Source organism: Helianthus annuus, chromosome 9 (assembly GCF_002127325.2).
Source record: "Helianthus annuus cultivar XRQ/B chromosome 9, HanXRQr2.0-SUNRISE, whole genome shotgun sequence".
NCBI lineage: Eukaryota > Viridiplantae > Streptophyta > Magnoliopsida > Asterales > Asteraceae > Helianthus > Helianthus annuus.
This window is the reverse complement of record NC_035441.2, coordinates 113201235-113220943: the sequence shown is the minus strand read 5'-3', so window position 1 is coordinate 113220943 and position 19709 is coordinate 113201235. Positions and strand designations below refer to the sequence as shown.

Below are 19709 nucleotides of genomic sequence, written 5' to 3'. Positions count from 1 at the left end.
TGATTTAAATGCACATGGCACAAAACTTTTTATAACTTGGGATAATTAATTAAATCTAATCTTGTAAAAGAATTACATGTTTGTTATGCGTTCAGTCGCCCGGTTCGTGCCGGGTTTAAGGTTAATAGACACACCACTTAGTATAAATCCGCAGCGGGAAACCAACGGTTATACCTGAATTATATGGACACATTGTCGGGTGTACGCCTACACCCGCGTGTCAAGGTCGTGGCCATTTCATGAATGATGCCAAGGATATCTGGGACATGGTCATTAAACTCCCAAAGGCGTAAAACAAACAAAACCAATTTCTAAACGGGTCACATTGATAATACCCAACTACTAATGAGTTAGGGTCAATTGCCCGACCAAGCGGTATTTTATATACCGTACCCCAAGCCCGTATAAGGGAAAATAAGTTAAAAGTATTTACCTGAGTAAGTAATAACCACAATAAGCAAATGCAAGTGTCTTTTACTGGTCTCCTATTCTGGAACGAAGGTTTATAATAACCTATTAGAATCCTAACGGGTCTTTAATATAGCCTAAGCTTAGACCGGTTAGTTTCAAGGAATAAATACGGTTTAATCGCATGGAAGGCGAAAACCGAGAAGGAATGTGATTTAGGCCCAACAAGTTTGGAGACTTGTATAACATGGGTAAATTGATCACATTCTGGATTTTGAAACAAAGATGATATGGTTTGACCCGTTTTGGCTAATATGCGAAAACTAGTTACATAAGCCGATCCGAACGCGAAAATGCGTAACGGGTAACCATATAAATCATATACAAGTTTCCTGAGATTATATACACCAAACATGTTGTGATATCAGTAAGATATGTCCTATTATGCCCCAAATGATTTTAAACTCAAATTACGCCTCATAAGGGCATTTTGGTCATTTAAAAGGGTATAAAAGAGTTAAACTAGCAATTTGAATTTCATAACTTGATAAATCAGTAATTATACTTAGTTTATCATGCTATAACAGTAGGGTATCATATATATGTGAATTTTATTAATTATAACCATCTTATGCACCGAAAGGGCATTTTGGTAATTTCACAAAAGCCTAAAAGGTCAAAACTGGAAATCTGAGTTTCAATCTTTAGTTTACTGTTATAATATAGAATTTTACTAAATATATCAGTAGGTATTGGTTCTTATACATATAGACTAGTTTTGACATAAACTATGTCGTAAAAATGCCTAAAAAGGCGATTTAGAGCCATTTCCGGGTTTTAAAAGGAAAGCTGACATTTTTATAATTCCAGAAGGCTCAAAATAATATATTTAACATAATCAATCAGTGGAAAAAGGTTTGAAGTCAAAAGGATTTATAAAATTCATTTTATGGCTCAAAAGGGCAAAACCGGCATTAGTCGAATTAAGTTTAGAACACTAAGTTATACTCAGCCTAAAATTGAATAAAAATCCTTAAAAATCCCATAATATTATTTTATAACAGTAGGTATAAAGTTTTGTATAAAAATTTGGGTTTGGGTAGGCTATATGCAATTTACGCCATTAACTCATTAAGAAAGCTCCTAATTACGCTAATGAGCATAACTTTAATTCTAGACCTCAAACTGATGTCAAATTTCGGGTACAAGTCTATAATTTAGTAACTAAGATGTCTACCCTTTTACATTTTCAAAATCATATTTTTTGGACATTTGGGCATAATGGTCAACATATGGGCCTTTAACGGAAATTTGCATAATAATTAGACAACTAGTGAACTAAGCCGTATAATCACAGAGGGTTATACTAACATGTTACTAGGTCCAAAAGAAGCTCTAAGGCAATCTTAATCTTGACTAAAACGGGTCAGAACTGAAAGTCAAAGCGAAAGTCAAACTATGCGACTTTCGGTTCCAAACCGGGTCTAAACAGAAAATTGTCGAGTTGAACATGTTGGAACACGTTCTTATATTTATTACCACGTTATATTAGTGATCAAACAGGTTGCATGTATCCTACATTGCTAATTATGTATTAATTTGGATTTAAGCATTCTGTTGACTTTTTAAAGTAAGCTTTGACTCGACAATTTGCATAGTTAGAGTGGGATTCTGGAAATACCCTTTTTAAGGGTTCGTTACCCACATCATTACCTTCTTAAAGGTATTTTTGATTCGAGATATTACTGAGTAATTATGGACTAATCTCGAAGTCAAACCTTAATTACGATGGTTTGACTTTTAGCTAATTAACTAAGCTAAAAGGTTTAAGGGAGGTTAAGGACACTTACAAGAGTCCTAATGATGCTTATGGAGCCTAAGAGAAAATGGTTGCTGACCAGAAGCTCCAGAAATGCCTTGAACAAGAATGCAAATGAGCAAGTCCAAATGGTCACAACTTAGCTCCTTATATAGTGAACCATATGCCTTAGGATCTTGACATGTAACTCTATAATAGTTAGGAGATGATCCCAGGTGCCCCTATAAGACTAAATACTGCCTAGCAAGTCCCTGGTTTCGAAAACCATAACATTAAGGCGGTGCAACAGGTTGAACAGGTAGTTGTCCATTTTCTGCTGCCAGCGACAGGCTTACGGACCGTAAGCCTAAGCTCTTGCGGTCCGTATGCAGCTCTTGCGGACCGTATGCTAAGATGATTGCGGTCCGTAACCGACCTTTGCTGAAATCGCCCAGGTATGCACCTTACGGACCGTAAGCCTAGGGCCTTGCGGTCCGTAACCGGTGGCCAGAAAACAAAAATTTTACAAACTTCAAGCCTTAACCATGCAACTTCGTGGATTCCGAATCTCATGCCCTCTTTTTCAGTTGAGGGACCAGTTTGCTCAGCCATTGCATGCCTAGCATGCTCTTACAACTTTGGCATCTTGTAAAAGTTTAAATTGACGGAAACTTCAAGGTTTCAAGTCTTGGATTCTCACAAGGGTTAATTATGTTAGTTAACTACTTTTAAATTTCCTTTATACAAAGGTTTAAATCAGCATTTTAGTAGTAATGACCTTAATGACCCAATTTCCATATAAAAGATGGAATTTTATTTATTTAGGAACAACCGATTAATATATAACAGATGTTTGTCAAACAATTTAAGGATCTTGGGATTTTATAATTTGGGTCGTTCAGAGGTATTTTTAATAACATGACGCCCTTTTTAAATCCTACCATACATCTTTATTTGATCCGGGTTCCTGACACGTTTGTCCCACATGACACGTGTCTTTATTTTATTGGGTACGAATTTTCGAGGTGTTACATTATTGATATGTGTAAAACCTAACACATATTTTATATCAATCGGAGCGTATTTTGGTCGTTTTCTTGTATAGATATTGGAAATAAGTCATTTATTTGTTTACTTTTGATTTTTAGGGTAAAAATATGCTTAAAACGAAAAAAGGAGAAGATTCATGGCGAAAAGCAAGACTTTGAAAGAGCATAGAGAAATCAAAGGCCCTCGTGCTCCACCAACACGCCTCGTGCTTGTTCCCCTCTAGAAAAGACAAAATGTGAGATCTGACACGGGGCTATGCCTGATCAAACACACCTCAGTGTCACTCTGATCCAGATACGACAAAATAAGCAACCACGCATGGTGTCGTGCCTCCCTGGTTGCCATTTTCTTCATCCTTTGGCATCCGCTCCCTCTCACTCACCACCAATATCCACCACCACTTCCATCTTGTTTAGAGTTTGGTTTGTCTTAGGATCCAAGATTGTAAGAACTTATATTTATAACAATTCAATCTTGTTGTTTAACTTGTTTAATCGTACAAGCTTGATGATGTTCATCATTATAGTTATTCTTGGCTAAAGTTCTTGCATCACTTGGTGAAGATAAACCTTGAATGACTTTTTTTAATTTCTTAGTTTTGGACTTTTATTTCGTGTGTGTTAATGACTTTGAATATGATTTTGTTATATTGAAAGTGAGCTTTAATCCATCCATTACTTTGTGTTTCTTGGTTCAAACATTTATGTCTTTACAAAAACACGTTAACTACTTGGAAGGGGGTTAGAAGTGTGGCTTGGGTTAAGTTTTTGCCTTGAACAAAGAGGTGGTATACTCGATGTGCAAGGAGTTGGCGTTTCACATTCCTACTACCCTTAAGGAGATAGCACTAAATCGAGGAAGCCATAGTAGATAATGGGTCTAATCCCTTATAACTAAAACTTATTTAATACTTTTTCTAGCTTTCTAGGATGGTCACCCTTTTGCTTCTGACCAATATAACCGAGTGTAACGTTTTCCCAAAAAAGGAAACCTACTACTTTATGGAATTAATAGTATATGAATTCATTTTCTTCATAGAACGACTTTAGTTGTGTTCTTTCACAGAGTACTCGGGAGACAACATCGAAGAGGTGTATTTTGAGTATAATGATCTCCTGAAAAGTCCTTAACCAAAGAAGTTAATTTTGACATTATTGGGAAGTTGGATCCAAGTGATTCTTCTTGTTATTTCTTTCATTTATTTTTATTTGCTTTGTTTTACTTTTAATACCCTTTCACAAAACTCACTTTTTGGTTGTTAGACGTTGATAACATTCCAGTATTGAAAGTTCTTTTGTTCTTGGATCTTTTGTTCTTGGACGATCTCGGTATCTTACCTTCGCTATACTACGCTAACAATAGGTGCACTTGACCTAACGTGTTGTAGAAGTAATTGAATTTTATCGTTTTTATAAATTAAAAGCTTGAAAATGTGTTAAAACCGGCCTAAAATAGTTAATATTTGTGAACACGTCTCGACACGTCAGTTATCTAAAACCGATGGTGAATCAGTATGTCAATACCAAGAAAATGTGTCACATAATATTTGGGATGTCAAAGAACGATCGCGGTTATATCTAACGTCAGAGTCAAAGTTAAATTTTGCTCCTCTATCTCTCTCGACCAGTTCTTCGTTCTAAATTAGATTTTTTTATAACCCATGGAGATATGATGTGATCATTGTCATCTTTACCCTGAGTATGATCCCTCGGAAGATGATTATGAAAAACACTACACTCCTAAATAGTGATAGTTTATTTCTTATCATTTTCTTGCTAATGTAAGCAACATTGAATGTTTTAGTTGAAGGGAATGAATAAATGAATATGAACTGAACTCCGAGAATGGTTCTCATATTTTCTTTATTTCAAAAGTAGGTACGCATTAATTGGTATCAGAGCCGATTCAACTATGGATAGAAAACCCTAATATACTAAAAACAAAGTCTCGCCCCTAAGGGGTCAAAAAGTTATTGTGGACCACACGCTGAACTCTAGCCAAGAACTGAACTGCCTCCGGCGCCAAAGAGCCGAACGTGTCAAACGCCGGGGGGACAAAGGCATGCTGATTATCCTCACAAGCTTTCGCATTCTTTTCCACCTTCTTTGTCTCTGCTTTCAATACCGCTTGCCCCTCCACAAACTCATTTTCCTGGAACCCGGCTAGGGGGGATACACCTGTGAGATCGACACAAGCATGTTTCCCGCCCTCCCAACAAAAAAACTAGCACATCAGCCGGGTGTAGGGTGGACCTCCCTTCCGCCGGGTCTGTAAGAAAATTAACCGGTGCCTCTTTCTTTGCCGAGATCCCTGCTCGTCTGAGAATATCCATTAACGCGTCTCGAACAAAGTCATGACGATACTTAAACCCCGACAACTCTCTACAGTATAAAGCATGCTCCCCGTATTTATCCATGCATGCTTTACGGCAGACTGGACAAGTTTTATAGTTCGGGAACATGGGGATCAACAAAGGGTACTTAAGGATTGACCGGTACTCCACCACTGACATACGTTGACCCAGACCTTCAATAGGAATAACAGTTAAGAAATCCTGAGCGTGAGGTCTCTGTAGTCATTCAATGACGGCTTTCTAGAGGGGGACAAATGGAAATCTTCTCCCAAACTTTGTGCGATTCGACAACAAAGGGCATTCGCCAAAGTTTTCTGTGGCTTTTTGGGGGCGGTGTCCTTGTTAGAGAAACCGCCAAGATCAAAGTAAGGTAGAGATTCATGCACACGTTCCAAGGCGCTGGCATAATCCGAGTCAGTGTTAGCAACCCCACTGTTACGTAAGATGTGGTCTTGCAACTCCCATTATTGAGACCTGGAAGCCACAAAGGGACAAGCAGCCACATCTCGGGCCGAGAGAAGGCCTAACCCACCAAGCCGCATCGGCATGGTCGTGATCCGCCACTGGAGTACACCAAAAAAGGCCCCCCACATACGACAATGTCTTCTATTGCCTCCCGAATACCAATATTAAAACATGAAACAACATCATCCACAAAGGGGGCTGGCAAGTTCGCAAACCAAATAGCAACTTTGTAACCCCATACAAGATCTAAGAAAGAGGAGTTCGCTTTGAGGAGACCACTAATAAAACTGGCATCACGGCTGACTGCCCCTCCTAGCAGTTTGACACCTCTCTCCGGCCTCCCAATCTCACTGGGGAAAAGCCCTGGTCGGACCTTCACCCCATTACATGTCGGCCAAAATACCTCAGTTTTTCTAATATTAAGCCGTAGCCCCAAGGCTGGACCCTCCGAACCGATGATGTCAAGAGCTTTAGCAACCTGAACAGCGTCCCCGATAACTGTCCCGTCTTCCAAGTACCAAGCATGGAAGGTGAGTTATAGTTTTCCTGCACCTGAATCATTAAGGGGTGTAAGGCTAGGGCAAAAAGTAAAGGTCCCAAGGGATCCCCTTGCTGGACCCCATGAATGCCCCGATGCGGTCATTCCCCACGTATAGCCTATGGATGCTCGTACCACACCTAGGTTGTAGGTCCCGAAAAACCCGTGATGTCGCTCAACGGTTCAGTCGGTCGCTGAAAATAAGATTGAACCGAAAGAAAAAAAAAGATTTTTCATTAGACTTCAAAGTGTCGCTGCTTAGATCGCACACGGTTTCAACGAACCGTCTGGTACGATCTTCGAGAACCTTGCACACAATCCCTAGGATTGTCGGGTACAAGGTTCTCCTTTGGGGATTACATGGTGACACTATGGGAGAGCTCTAATACAATAATCTAATTATGACTATATATAGAAGCCACTACCCATTGGCCCACATGGCCTAAGCCCAAGCCCCAAAAACCAAATAAACATAAAATAAACGTAATAAAGATAAGCGTAAAACTCTGGACCTAACAATCTCCCCTTAGTTTTATGCTCTCTTTATTACGGTTTATTTTATGTTTATTTGGTTTTTTGGGCTTGGGCTTAGGCCATGTGGGCCAATGGGTAGTGGCTTCTATATATAGTCATAATTAGATTATTGTATTAGAGCTCTCCCATAGTGTCACCATGTAATCCCCAAAGGAGAACCTTGTACCCGACAATCCTAGGGATTGTGTGCAAGGTTCTCGAAGATCGTACCAGACGGTTCGTTGAAACCGTGTGCGATCTAAGCAGCGACACTTTGAAGTCTAATGAAAAATCTTTTTTTTCTTTCGGTTCAATCTTATTTTCAGCGACCGACTGAACCGTTGAGCGACATCACGGGTTTTTCGGGACCTACAAGTGGTATCAGAGCCGAGCCTTTGAAAGACTTCAATGGCTCTGATACCACTTGTAAGTCCCGAAAAACCCATGACATCACTCGACGGTTCAATCGAACGCGGAAAATAAGATCAAGCCGAGCAAACAAAAAGAAATATTTCATTGAATAACATAGTGTCGCTGCTTGGATCGCACACAGTCTCAAGGACTGTCTGGTACGATCTTCGAGAACCTTGCACACAATCCCTAGGATTGTCGGGTACAAGGTTCTCTATTGGGGCTACATGATTACAAGAATGGGAAAGCTCTACTACTAACAATCTAATCAAGACTACTTATAGGAGCCACTACCCTATTGGCCCACATGGCCTAGCCCAAGCCCAAGACTTAATCTAAACCCAATAAATATAAATAAATAAAATAAAGATAAAGCATAAAACTCTTGACCTAACATGGGTTGAATTCCGCCAGGAGCTGCACAAACCCTTGGTGCAACACAACCCCACTTTACAAGTCGTGTTAACTGAGCGTTAACCTCTTCAAGCCTCTTGTAGCCAAAACACACCTCCCTATCTAACTTCTTCTCCACCGTTGGTTTCCTCTTTGTCGGAGCCTTCTTCATTTTGTCCTTCTCTATTGTTGGTTTCTTTTATGCCCTTGGTGACATTCTTTATGAGAGAATATTCTTTGTGAGTGTTTCTGTTTATTTCCTGAAAGAATGAAGATTGGTGGTACAAGACATCATCTAACAATCCTATATGGAGATATCTGCAATAGTCTGGGAATGTCCAAGTTATCTCCTTGTGAACAAGGAGTCTTCAAATGGAAGGAATGATATGTACTCTATTAAAACGCAGTCATGCACCATGTTGGTTAAGAGTAGTCAGTGGGCGAGCCAGGAACTCTTTTTTGTTATGTTAGTTTTTTTCATTGCTCAGATTTATTACCTGGGGTCAAAATTTTCATTTCGGCTAGGGTTAGTTCATATAACAAAAGGCAATACCATAATAAAAGTTCATTGTTATTGGAAAAAACACATAACAAAAAAACAAAATCATTTGAAATATAAGAAAAAAATATTTTGTATTTGTTCTTTACATGTTTTTCATGTTATGAATACAATATTACAATTCATGACATCTTCATCCACTAGAGTCAATCACCGCTTCAGAAACCTCAAACCATTTTGGCAGCCTTTTAGTCTACATTATTAGGTTAATGAGTGTGGGAATTGTGTAATGGGTTATTAGGGTAAATAAGAAATGAGCTTTTAATTGGTTAAAACGGGCTACGTTTGAATTGTAATTAAGAAATTGGGCTTAATGACTAAACTATAAAAATTATTTGGTAAAACACTTCAATTATTTTAATATTTAGTTTATATATAAAGAGTAAAATGTCAAAATCGTCCATGAGGTTTGGGCTAATTTGTTTGTAACACCCAAAATAACTCTTTTTTTGTATCCGGACGCTTGGCATTTTGATATTATTATCATTTCCATCCAAATCTCAAATCCAGTTTGTCATTTACATCCAAATCTCATATCTAGTTAAAATGTATTGTTAACTCAGAGACGATTTTAGCAATTTCACCATTTATTTTTCCGTTTACCTTTAAATAGAAAACAATAAAAATAATTACAATTATAATATACATATACACTCACAATTATATATACACACTTATACATCATAGCAAGAGAGAAAGATGGAGATCGGTGGAACCGGCCACCACTTGGGGCGGCGACGCAAGTGTAAAGATAGACGGGGTGGTTGTGGCGGCAATGGCAGGTGGTGGTGTTGGAGGTGCATATGGAAAAGGAGAGGAGAGAGAGAGTGTGTGTATATTTATATGTGTATATATATATATATATATTATAATTATAGTTATTTTTTTTATTTAAATGTAAAAGAAGAAAAGTAAAAAAAATGTTAAAAACAGGAAAATAAATGAATAAATTGTCAAAATTGTCTATGAGTTAATGATACACTTAAACTCAATTTGTGATTTGCATGGAAATGACAACAAAATCAAAACGTGAGATATCTAGATACAAAGAAAAAAGTAACCCAAACCTTAGGAATAATAATGGCATTTTACTAAAAAATAAATAAAATTATTCATAGAACCAACGGATAATGTGGTAACTTTATCATACAAAAAAAAGAATGGGCTTGTTTATTGTTACGGAGGTGGGGCCTTACTCGAACACCCCCGGGTTCATGCAAATTGCATCTGGTACCCCGGTCCATTTTCAAATGTATTTTCCATGTTTTCGTGTGTTGAGGGCTTGTCCAATGATAAGTATTTCTATATATTGGGCTTATCAGACCACACATCTTGGACTAAGGCCTTACCCAATGAGTTCAGTTCAGTACTTCCTAACAAACAATTAAGATAAGAGTTAATTGCTCGTATGGTCCCGGTCCCTGTTGTTTGCCGTTTTTTCACCTTTACTCCCTATCTTTTTAATGTATCAGCCGGCTCACCAAACCAACATCTTTTTTATGAACACAAATCGAAAACTTCATGGAACATAAACATCACATTCAAACTTGTTTCTTACAAATGATGCATATACACATATATTAAGTACTATGCACACCAAGTAATCAAGCATTAAACCAATATTTCAACATACAAGAAAACACACATCTATGAAATCCCAAAACTAGAATTTACAAATGCAACAGAGTCGAATTACGACGAATACACATTTAGCTTGAAAACCATCCTTTCTTTGGGGTAGTTCCCGTAGCCCGACACTTAGCCGCCACCTCTTCCGCTTTCAAGAGGTCCTCACCACGTTTGGCTTCTGTCATCGCCCTCTTTTCTTCTGCGGTTTTGTGGAGTAGAGCTATCTTGTTCTTCATTTTCTCAATATATTTCGCCTTTTTCTTCTCCAAATTTTCCTGCCCATCAATTCACAATTAATATGATTTTCTTGTGTAGCAATCAACTCACTTTCCTTAGTAACCGTGAGAACCCGTTAGCAGAAAAATCACAGGACCCCACCAATACCCTACTAACCACCAGTGGGGTAGGGCAAAACGCAACTTGCGTTGGGCAAGTGGACTTCAAGAAGGTTAAATCGACAAAGGCAAAAAATCAGTGGAACCTTAGACCTCCAATGGAGGAACTCAGGCGCTTACCACTTCACCACCCCCTTGAAGGTAATCAATCAACTCACTTTGACGCTAAGATAACCGTTTTTTTTATTTTTTTTGGATTATATAGGTCACTAAACTATCATATGATAATCTAAGAAGCAGTTTGGTTACCCAAATTACCAACAAAGTGATAGTTGGTTACACCTAATCCCATGTTACTTTCATCTCCTTTTAGAAATTGTCAGTAATCTAAGCATCTAACCAGACAAAAAAGGAAGAATGGTACCTCAATCTTCTTGAGTTCAGCCTCTAGATCTGCTTTCTTGCTGTTCTCCCATGCTCCAATGGCAGATATCTTCTGCTGAGCTCTATTCAATATCACAAATCCAATTAAAAATTCATTTAAGTTACCATTGGCGCAGGTTAGAAGGGGCCGGAAGCGCCCGAACCCCCGAACTTTTCGCTCAGTAGTGTAATATATGTGGTTTTTGTATAGAAATTTTTGGGTATATACGTTTTCGACCCTCTGGTCGGAAATATCAAGCTTCGCCCGTAAGTTACCAAATAACAAAAAAAAATATTCTTTACAAAAAGTTATCAAGAATTAAGTTGTGTTCTTACTTGTTCTCAGCTTTGGACTTCTCACTTTCTTCCCATGCTTTAATCAAAGCATCTTTCTTCTCAGTTGCAACTCTAGCAAGTACAGCATCTAAAGAAACAATCAAATTTTTTTTTTTTTTATGACACACCTATATAAACACCAATGACACACTATCTAGAATTCCAACACATCACTGACATGACATGTTACATCAGTCCTCTCACAGACAGACCGTATGAAGTGGTGGTCACCATATCATACGGGCTGTATGATTTTTTTATTGACAAATAAATGACTGATGTAACAATCAGTGGCGAAGTATAGAAGAGGCAGAGGGGCGCTCGACCCCCTGAACTCTTCACTTAGTAGTGTTATATATGTAGTTTTCGTATAGATATTTTTGGATATATACGTTTTCGACCCCCGGTTCTATAGAAATTTTTTTGGTATATACGTTTTTGGCCCCCGTCATTCGGGTCAAGTTTGGCCACTGATAACAACATACAAAATAAAAGAGATTGATTATATTACCTCTGTGTACAGAACCCTCAGCAGATTTGTCTTCAACAGCTGGTTCTGGCATATAAAACAATTATAAACAAAAAAAATAGTATAGCTGAATCAGAAACAAGATCACCCAATTAAGCATCTTTAATCAAAATTATTAAAAAAAAACAAGAAGAACAAAAAGAAGAAGAAGGTTACTTTCAACGATGGCGAGGGCTTTGGAATCATCGGCGGGTTTGTCTTCAATGACCGGTGGGTCAACTGGGACGATGGCTTTCTCCTCCTCTACCACGACGGCGGGGGCGGGGGCAGGTGGTGGTGGTGGTGGCTCTGCCGGAGATTCGGGTACGACCTCCTCCGGCTTCTTGGATTCTTCTTCAGCTGGTGCCATGTTATTATTATCGGAAGTGAATGATTGAAAAAGAAGAAGAGAGATATTATTATGGTGGGTGAGAGAGAGAGTGTCGTATAGGAGAGGACAAGCTGGAGTGATTGTTATAGATTGCCCGATTTGATTAATTCATGACCTCTATACACATACTCTACACAGACTAGTTGCCATAAATATCTAAAATACATCAAAAAAAAAAAAAGTTAACATGGTTGTGCTTTGGTCACTTTTATCACATTAGTTCAAAACTCAAGACTTTTGAATCTAGGTTCATGTGTTTTCAATTTTATTGTCATTTTCATTCAAAATTAAAATCTAGTTAGATTTTTCAGTTAACATCCAGTAGTTTTTTTTTTTTTTTTTGTCTTTTTCCTTCCTTTTAATGAAGGGCAAAATGGTTTTTTTATGTTTTATTATAACAAATTAAGAAAATCTAACCATGCCCTTAAACATATCAACTAAAAAACGGCTCCTTATGTAAACCCGTTTAGAATTACCTCCCAACCATTCACACCTCTCTTCTTTTCCATCATTGGTGAAGGATTCTGGGCACAATCACAAAACGAAGGTGAGGTTACAGGCAGGCACATCAGAAAGGTTCAGGATGCCGATTAGCACGATCATAAGGAACCTTATCAGGCAGATTTCAAGTATGTTTCACCTTCTCAAAGCTCAATTCCAGCCGCTGATTGTGGATAATTTTGATGTTACATGGTCTAAGGTTACAGGGTAACAAATTAGGTTAGTTTGTATAGTTAATTTTGGTGTATGTGGTTTGAATCGTATAAGGGTTTACAGTTTCATTGGTTCGTGGGAAACATAGATTGAAACAGGGGTGTTTAATCCCTGATTGAAACATGGGTGTTCATTCCGTGAATCGTATTAGGGTTTATAGCATTTAATGAAATGTGATCATAGTGTTATTGTACTATGTTCAAATGTGTATGAAATAATCATGAAACAATTTGACTGATACTAGAATGATATTGTACAATGTACATTACAATGTTTATAGAAATGTTCATTCCCTGATTAAGACAATTCAAATGATATTACAATGATACCACATAATGTTCAAATGTGTATAAACTGATTGTGTATTGTTTTTTGTAGTCAATGTGAGGATGAACATTTCCGTCATAGCTCTAGTGATCCATGTGGTGGTTACCTTGTATGGTCGCCCATTCCTCAACTTCCGGTATCCATCTGGAAATTATAAGATTGAATAGTTTACTTAATAACTGAAGTGTAGGAGTATTATATGATCTTAAGTTTAGCTGATTATGGATGTATTTTGTTTAACTAATTATGGATGATTGTCTAATTTAACTGATTTAGGATTATGGATGTTTTGTTTAACTGGTTAACGTGCATTCTTTGTGGATTACACCTTCGTTAGGATTAGATGTTGATCATAACACAAGGTCAAATAGAAGGGGCAGTTGGACATTTGTTTTGTGGATGACAAACTGAAAGGCCATTCTTTGTGCATTCTTTGTGAAGATACCTTAATTAGCCATAGATGTTGATCATAAGCTCAAACAGTTAATCCAGTTGACTTGCATTCTTGGTAGATTATACCTTGATTAGCCATGGATATTGATCAGGAATTGGCCATTGTTTTGGCCATTTTATTTTGATTAGGATTAAACGAAAGATCAAACAGGAATTGGCCATTGTTTAACCTGTTGACTTTGCCAGGGTCAGACAATTTAAGATGTTGACTTTTCAAGGTCAAACCGTTTAGACGAGAATGATTAAGAGTTATGCAAGAGGTAAAACGTTTTGTTGTTACAAAGAACAAGGTGTGAAAAGAAAGGGTAAATTTATCTTTTCGCATGATAACTAACAGAAATATGATGTCATTTAACAGCAGGGTCCATATTTAATCCAATTGGGACTAGTCGAGGGTAAGACAACAATTTTTAAAAACAGGGATTAGGGTGTCAGCGCCCCCAAAACACAAAAGGTAAAATTACGGTTTATTCTTTTACCAATTTAAAAGCTAGCAATTCATTATTCTAAAAATGTATTTAAGAAGACTTTAAAATATAAAACTTAGTTTATTGATTTCTTAACGTGCTTTTACAAATTGTGGAACTTTAATATAGGAATTTTTCAAGTCAAAAAAATATATTAGTTTTTTTTATGAAAGTAACTACTTTAAGTACCATTAATCATAATTTTTTGTAAGAAATTTTTATTTGCGTTAATATAGAAAAAGGTGTTTTTTTATATTCACTTTTAGATACGCTATTGGCATATCCAAATGCTAAAAAAAAAACTGTCGGATTCTGTTTTCCAATGTTAAAATAAGAAAAGGTACAGTGTTGGGTATTTATATATTATACTTAAAAGAAACTGATCAGTCAAAAGGTTAATATTCTTGATGAATGATGATAATGTATAGTTTCATTAGTATATAATCTTGGAGAAATGGATTTTATCAGCTTATACCGGCTAAAATTGGTCAATGTCACTCCCAACTTTCATTTTGACTTTCATCATCCTCTACTGAACATTTAGGTGGCAATGTCACTGACGTGCGTGCGGGTGTCTATATTTTTTTTAGTTATTTTTAGCTCTTTTTTACTCGCCGGTTTCAAGTTTTAAATTTATAAAACACGATATTCTACTATCACTCTACACACACACTAGGGCAAGTATACCCATCGCGGACGTAGTATAGTGATGGCAAGATACCGAGGTCGTCCAAGGACACAAGAGCTTTTAGTACCGGCTTATCGTTAACGTCTAATCGAACCAATTTTTGAGAAAAGATTTTTAAACTAATAAAAAGATAAAAACAGAAAATAAAAATGATAGACAAGAAAGAATCATTTGGATCTAATTTATCTTTCATATACCCTTTTAATGATTTCCGAACTTTGAGCATTTTAAGAGATTATCTTAGTTATAGTAGTAAGCCCCTCTTCCAAGGCGGCGTTACCCTCAACCTAGTGGTTTGAGTCAACAAGGATACAATCCTACTAAGTTGGATTATTGAAAGATAATTAAGTAAGTTATTAATGCAAAATGTGGTGGACCTCTCTTCCGAGGCGGCGATCACCCTCAACCCCGTTGGTCTGAGTCAGTAGGGATACAATCCTTGCGGGGTTGGTTTAATGTTTTAATAAAAGTTTAAGAATAAGGGATTCAAGCTTTTTGCACCTCTCCCATGGTGGGTAATGCCCGCTCCGACTCGTGAGGTGTTACTGGGCTTGAAACAGGTTCTTGCTGGATCTATACACTGAATGAAACATAGAATTACCCAAACCACCCTTCTAAACCCCTTCCAGGCAATTAACATGCTTTATATAGACCGTAAATACATGAATATGTTGAATCAACGAACATATGAAGAATGATTGAGTAAATTCGCCTTCAATATAAAAAAAACTATTTATTAACGTCATTAATACATACCCAATTAAAAAGTAGCTAGAGATTGGAAATCATAAAAGAAATACATAAAAGAAAAGTCTTCACCAAGTGATGTAAGAATTTAGCCAAGCATAGCCTTTGTTTGACAAAGATTCTTACGATCAATCTTGGATCCCGAGACTACACACACACTCTAAAGATGGAAAATGGATGATGGTGGTGGATAATGGTGTTGTAGTGGTGGTGGTGGAGTGGTGGCAAGTGAGAGAGAAGTGGTTTGCCAAGGGATGAGTTGAAGTGGAACCAAGCATCCCTATTTATAGCTAAACACAGAACATCCAACACGGCCCGTGCCCGCCTGGCACGACCCCGTGGTCATCAATCTCTCTCTTCTACATTAACTGCAGTGTCAGACTTGTACTAACACGGCCCCGTGTGTCAATGGCACGGCCCGTGGCCAATGTACTTGTTGTACTTCTTCAGATTCTGGAAATCTAAGAGTTGACCACGCCCCGTGTTGGCTTAGGACGGCCCCGTGTTGAGCTTGAATTTTGTCTTTTATTGTTGTCTCTTTCTGCTGCAGTAAATTCCCACTGGGCACGGCCCGTACTAGGTGAGCACGGCCCCATGCCAGAGCTTCTGTCTTTGTTATTTCTTGGGTTTGGATGTGGACGGGGGTTCGGCAAGTTGGTCAATCCTCCTTTATAGCATTTTATGTTGGTTTTCGCTGTCTTTTTGCTTCTTTTGTTCTTTTAAACTCATTTAACCCTGTTTATTCAAAAGGAACAAAAACGCAAGCTTTTTCCAACATTAGTACTAAAAAGGGTTGATTTTATACCTCATTTGATGTAATTTATATGTTGTATTTTGAACACATCAAATACCCCCACACTTGAATCTTTGCTTGTACTCAAGGAAAACTCTTTATTAGCTTTACACACCCAAATGGAATGGGTAGAAGAGAAAGTTTTTAGACTTATCTTTAGAGTGTCGGGAATCTAAGTTCTAATCTATTTTGTTTTTATTTATTTACATTCTTATTTGGTCATGAATTATTTACAACACAATTTAAGAAAAATTATTTATTTTTGGGCATAGCATGCCTTTATAAAACTCTTTTTGTTTATATACACGTTTTTACATACCTCACTAGTAATCACTCAACACTAGGCCGAAAAATGTATAAGTGAGAGCGCTCATACCCGATTTAGGAATTACTCCTTCTATAGGCTTGGCAAGTAATCAAACCTCCTCCTTTTTGACATTTTAATCCTTGTAGGTATCGAGAAGACTTTTTAAAGGGCAGGCTAGGGCTCGGGTAGGTGAGTTTTATTTGGAAGTGGCTAGAAAAATAGTAGAATGTTGGCGTTTTGAAAATATTTTGTTGTGACTTAGTTCAAAACATATAATTATAAGCAATATTGTTTTTCCTTATTTATTCTAAGTGTCTATATAGCTTTTTTTTTTTGAGTAAATTAACTAAGTCACTTATTTTGCTAAAATTTTTCAAAAGAGCCGCATTTACTGAAAATAGAATATAAGAAAGTTAAAAAGGTTGAATTTTTGGGGTGATGGGTGGTTTATTTTGCAAAAATTTTGCGGGTTTAAGAAATGAAAGGTTTTTAAGGCTTAAAGTGGTTTGTCTAGGAGGAATATTTTTGGGAAAAGCAAATGAAAAATAAAGGTTTTTGGATGGAAAACAGGGTTAGTCCTAATGCCTCTGTCATTTACTTACTTGGATTAGTGTCGGCATCGAAAAATCTGAAATTTTTGGTTCATTAGCAGCGCCTAACCCCGATTAAGAAACCCTTATTATCATTTTTACAAAAAATGCTCGTTTACCTTTCTGATTTTAACATTTCCCGTCAAGAACAAGGGTTTAGCGAAAACAGTGTGAATCAATTGATTTCCTCAACAATGTTCAAACATTTACTTTCAAAATCACTACTACTAACTACTATTAACAAGATACAGACAAAAATTCGGGATTGACACGGCTCTAGTTCAAGAACCCTAGATTAAACCCGAATTTTTGGGTGTTAAACTACCTGCAAATCGTTACACTAACTACAATGATGTTAGAATCATACCTTGTGGTCGGATTGGATCGGTCAAACGTGGAAAACTCTCGGAAAATCGGCAGGAACTGTCGTTGCAGAGGAAATGGGTCGTGGTGTGTTGAAAAAATGAAGACCGAAGGGTTTTATATCCCAACAGTCAATCGGCCACGGCCCGTGCTGGTGCAGCACGACCCCGTGCTGAATTTTTTATTTTACTAAGGTATCTGGGCGTTTGGGCACGGGGGCGTGTCAAATGGGCACGACCCCGTGTTCAGACTGCCAGTAACTTTACTTTTAAATCCATGCACGTGTGTTTGACCGTTTCTCTATGGTTCCTTCGGTACTTACCTATTTTTCTTCAAATCATCATGGTTGATTCTTTCCAATGGTCCCTACAAGTTGATTAAAAAGAAAAATATGTAAATTAACTAAATAAAAGTTTGATCGTTTTACCAATCAAATGTCTACCTCTTGAAGATCCATTTCAATTTCTTCCTCCTCAATAAACCCTCGCTAGGGTTTAAGCCTTTGTCCGTTTACCTGGCTTGAATGGCGAACCGTTTGGAAGCTTAATTTCTACCGCTCCATGTGGAAAGACTTGGGTGATGGAAAAGGGTCCCGTCCATCTTGACTTAAGCTTGCCCGGAAATAGTCGAAGCCTTGAATAACAATAGCACTTGCTCCCCCTCCCGAAATTCTTTAGGTTTACTTATTTTATCATGTATGTTTTTTCATGCGTTCCTTATAAATTTCGGAATTGGAATATGCTTGATTTCTTAACTCGTCTAGCTCGTTTAATTGTTAGAATCGATTTTTACCGGCAAGGTCTTGGTCAAGGTTTACGTTTTTAATGCCCAATAGGCCTTGTGAGCAATTTCTACCGGGAGGTGACAATTGTTTCCATAGACGAGCTTATATGGTGTGGTACCTATTGGTGTTTTGTAGGCCATTCGAAAAGCCCATAAAGCATCATCTAATTTATCCGCCCAATCTTTCTTGTTTTGACCTACGGTTTTTTCTAGGATTCTTTTTAGCCCTCGGTTTGTTACTTCGGCTTGACCGTTGGCTTGAGGATGGTAAGCGGTGGAAATGTGGTGATAGACCCCATATTTTGTTAGGATTTTGTATAATTGATGATTGCAAAAATGGGTGCCTCTATCACTAATTAGTGCTTTTGGAGCACCAAAACGAGAAAATAACCGTTTTAGGAATCTTATTACAACTCTACCATCGTTGGTTGGAAGGGCTTCAGTGTCGGCCCATTTGGACATGTATTCGACCGCTACAAGAATGTATTTATTACCTTTTGATGGTGGGAAGGTCCCATAAAATCCATACCCAAAACATCAAAAATTTCACAAATCAGAATGCCTCTTTGGGGCATTTCATTTCTTGTAAAGATATTAGCTGTTCGTTGGCATGCATCACAAGATTGAATGAAATTGTAAGCATACTTATGGATGGTTGGCCAATAAAATCCTGAATCGAGTACCTTCTGTGCAGTGCTTGTGACTCCATGATGTCCTCAGTACGATCCTTCATGACAATGGCGAAGAATTTGTCTTGCTTCTTTTCCATGGACACATCTTCGAATAAGTTGATCCGCACATATTTTAAAAAGATATGGGTCTTCCCAAAAATAGCCGGCAAACAATTTTGTTCTTTGTTGATGTGACCAACCTTTTACTAGAATGCCACTAGCTAAGTAGTTAGCATAGTCGGCGTACGATGGTTCTTCTTGGTATTCGATCATTTCTAAAGATTCAATGGGGAACTTTTCGTTGATGAGCTCTTCTCGAGTTGACTCCAAAGCGGGATCTTCTAAACATGACAAATGGTCAGCGGCAGTGTTTTTGGCTCCTCATTTATCTTTTATTTCTATGTCAGATTCTTGGAGGAGAAGAATCCACCGGATCAAACGTGGTTTGGCATCTTGTTTTTTGAAGAGGTATCGAATGGCGGCGTGATCCTATAGACTATTGTTTTAGAAAGAACAAGATAGGAACGAAATTTATCAAAAGCAAATACTACGGCTAGTAACTCTTTTTCGGTTGTTGTATAATTTTCTTGAGCATCATTTAGAGTTTTACTTGCATAGTATATTGGGTGAAAATGCTTTTCTTTTCGTTGTCCTAGAACGGCTCCAACGACAAAGTCACTTGCATCGAACATGATT

At 37.6% G+C, this 19709-nt stretch overlaps 1 protein-coding gene across 1 annotated transcript; it reads right to left on the bottom strand.

Annotated features, from left to right (window-relative positions):
- Positions 1–10006: 10006 nt before the first annotated feature.
- On the bottom strand, positions 10007–12237 carry LOC110878207 (remorin). Its single transcript, XM_022126478.2, has 5 exons — positions 11897–12237; positions 11723–11767; positions 11212–11299; positions 10877–10958; positions 10007–10392 (listed from the first exon to the last, which is right to left on the bottom strand). The coding sequence occupies exons 1-5, from the start codon at positions 12087–12089 to the stop codon at positions 10198–10200; spliced, it is 603 nt and encodes a 200-aa protein (XP_021982170.1). The 5' UTR covers positions 12090–12237; the 3' UTR covers positions 10007–10197.
- Positions 12238–19709: the final 7472 nt, after the last annotated feature.

Coding starts and splice junctions, on each gene's coding strand:
- LOC110878207 (XM_022126478.2), bottom strand. CDS start 12,089: ATGGCACCAGCTGAAGAAGAATCCAAGAAGCCGGAGGAGGTCGTACCC. Junction 11,300..11,722: donor TGAGGGTTCTGTACACAGAG/GTAATATAATCA, acceptor TTGTTTCTTTAG/ATGCTGTACTTGCTAGAGTT. Junction 10,393..10,876: donor CTGAACTCAAGAAGATTGAG/GTACCATTCTTC, acceptor ATTGATGGGCAG/GAAAATTTGGAGAAGAAAAA.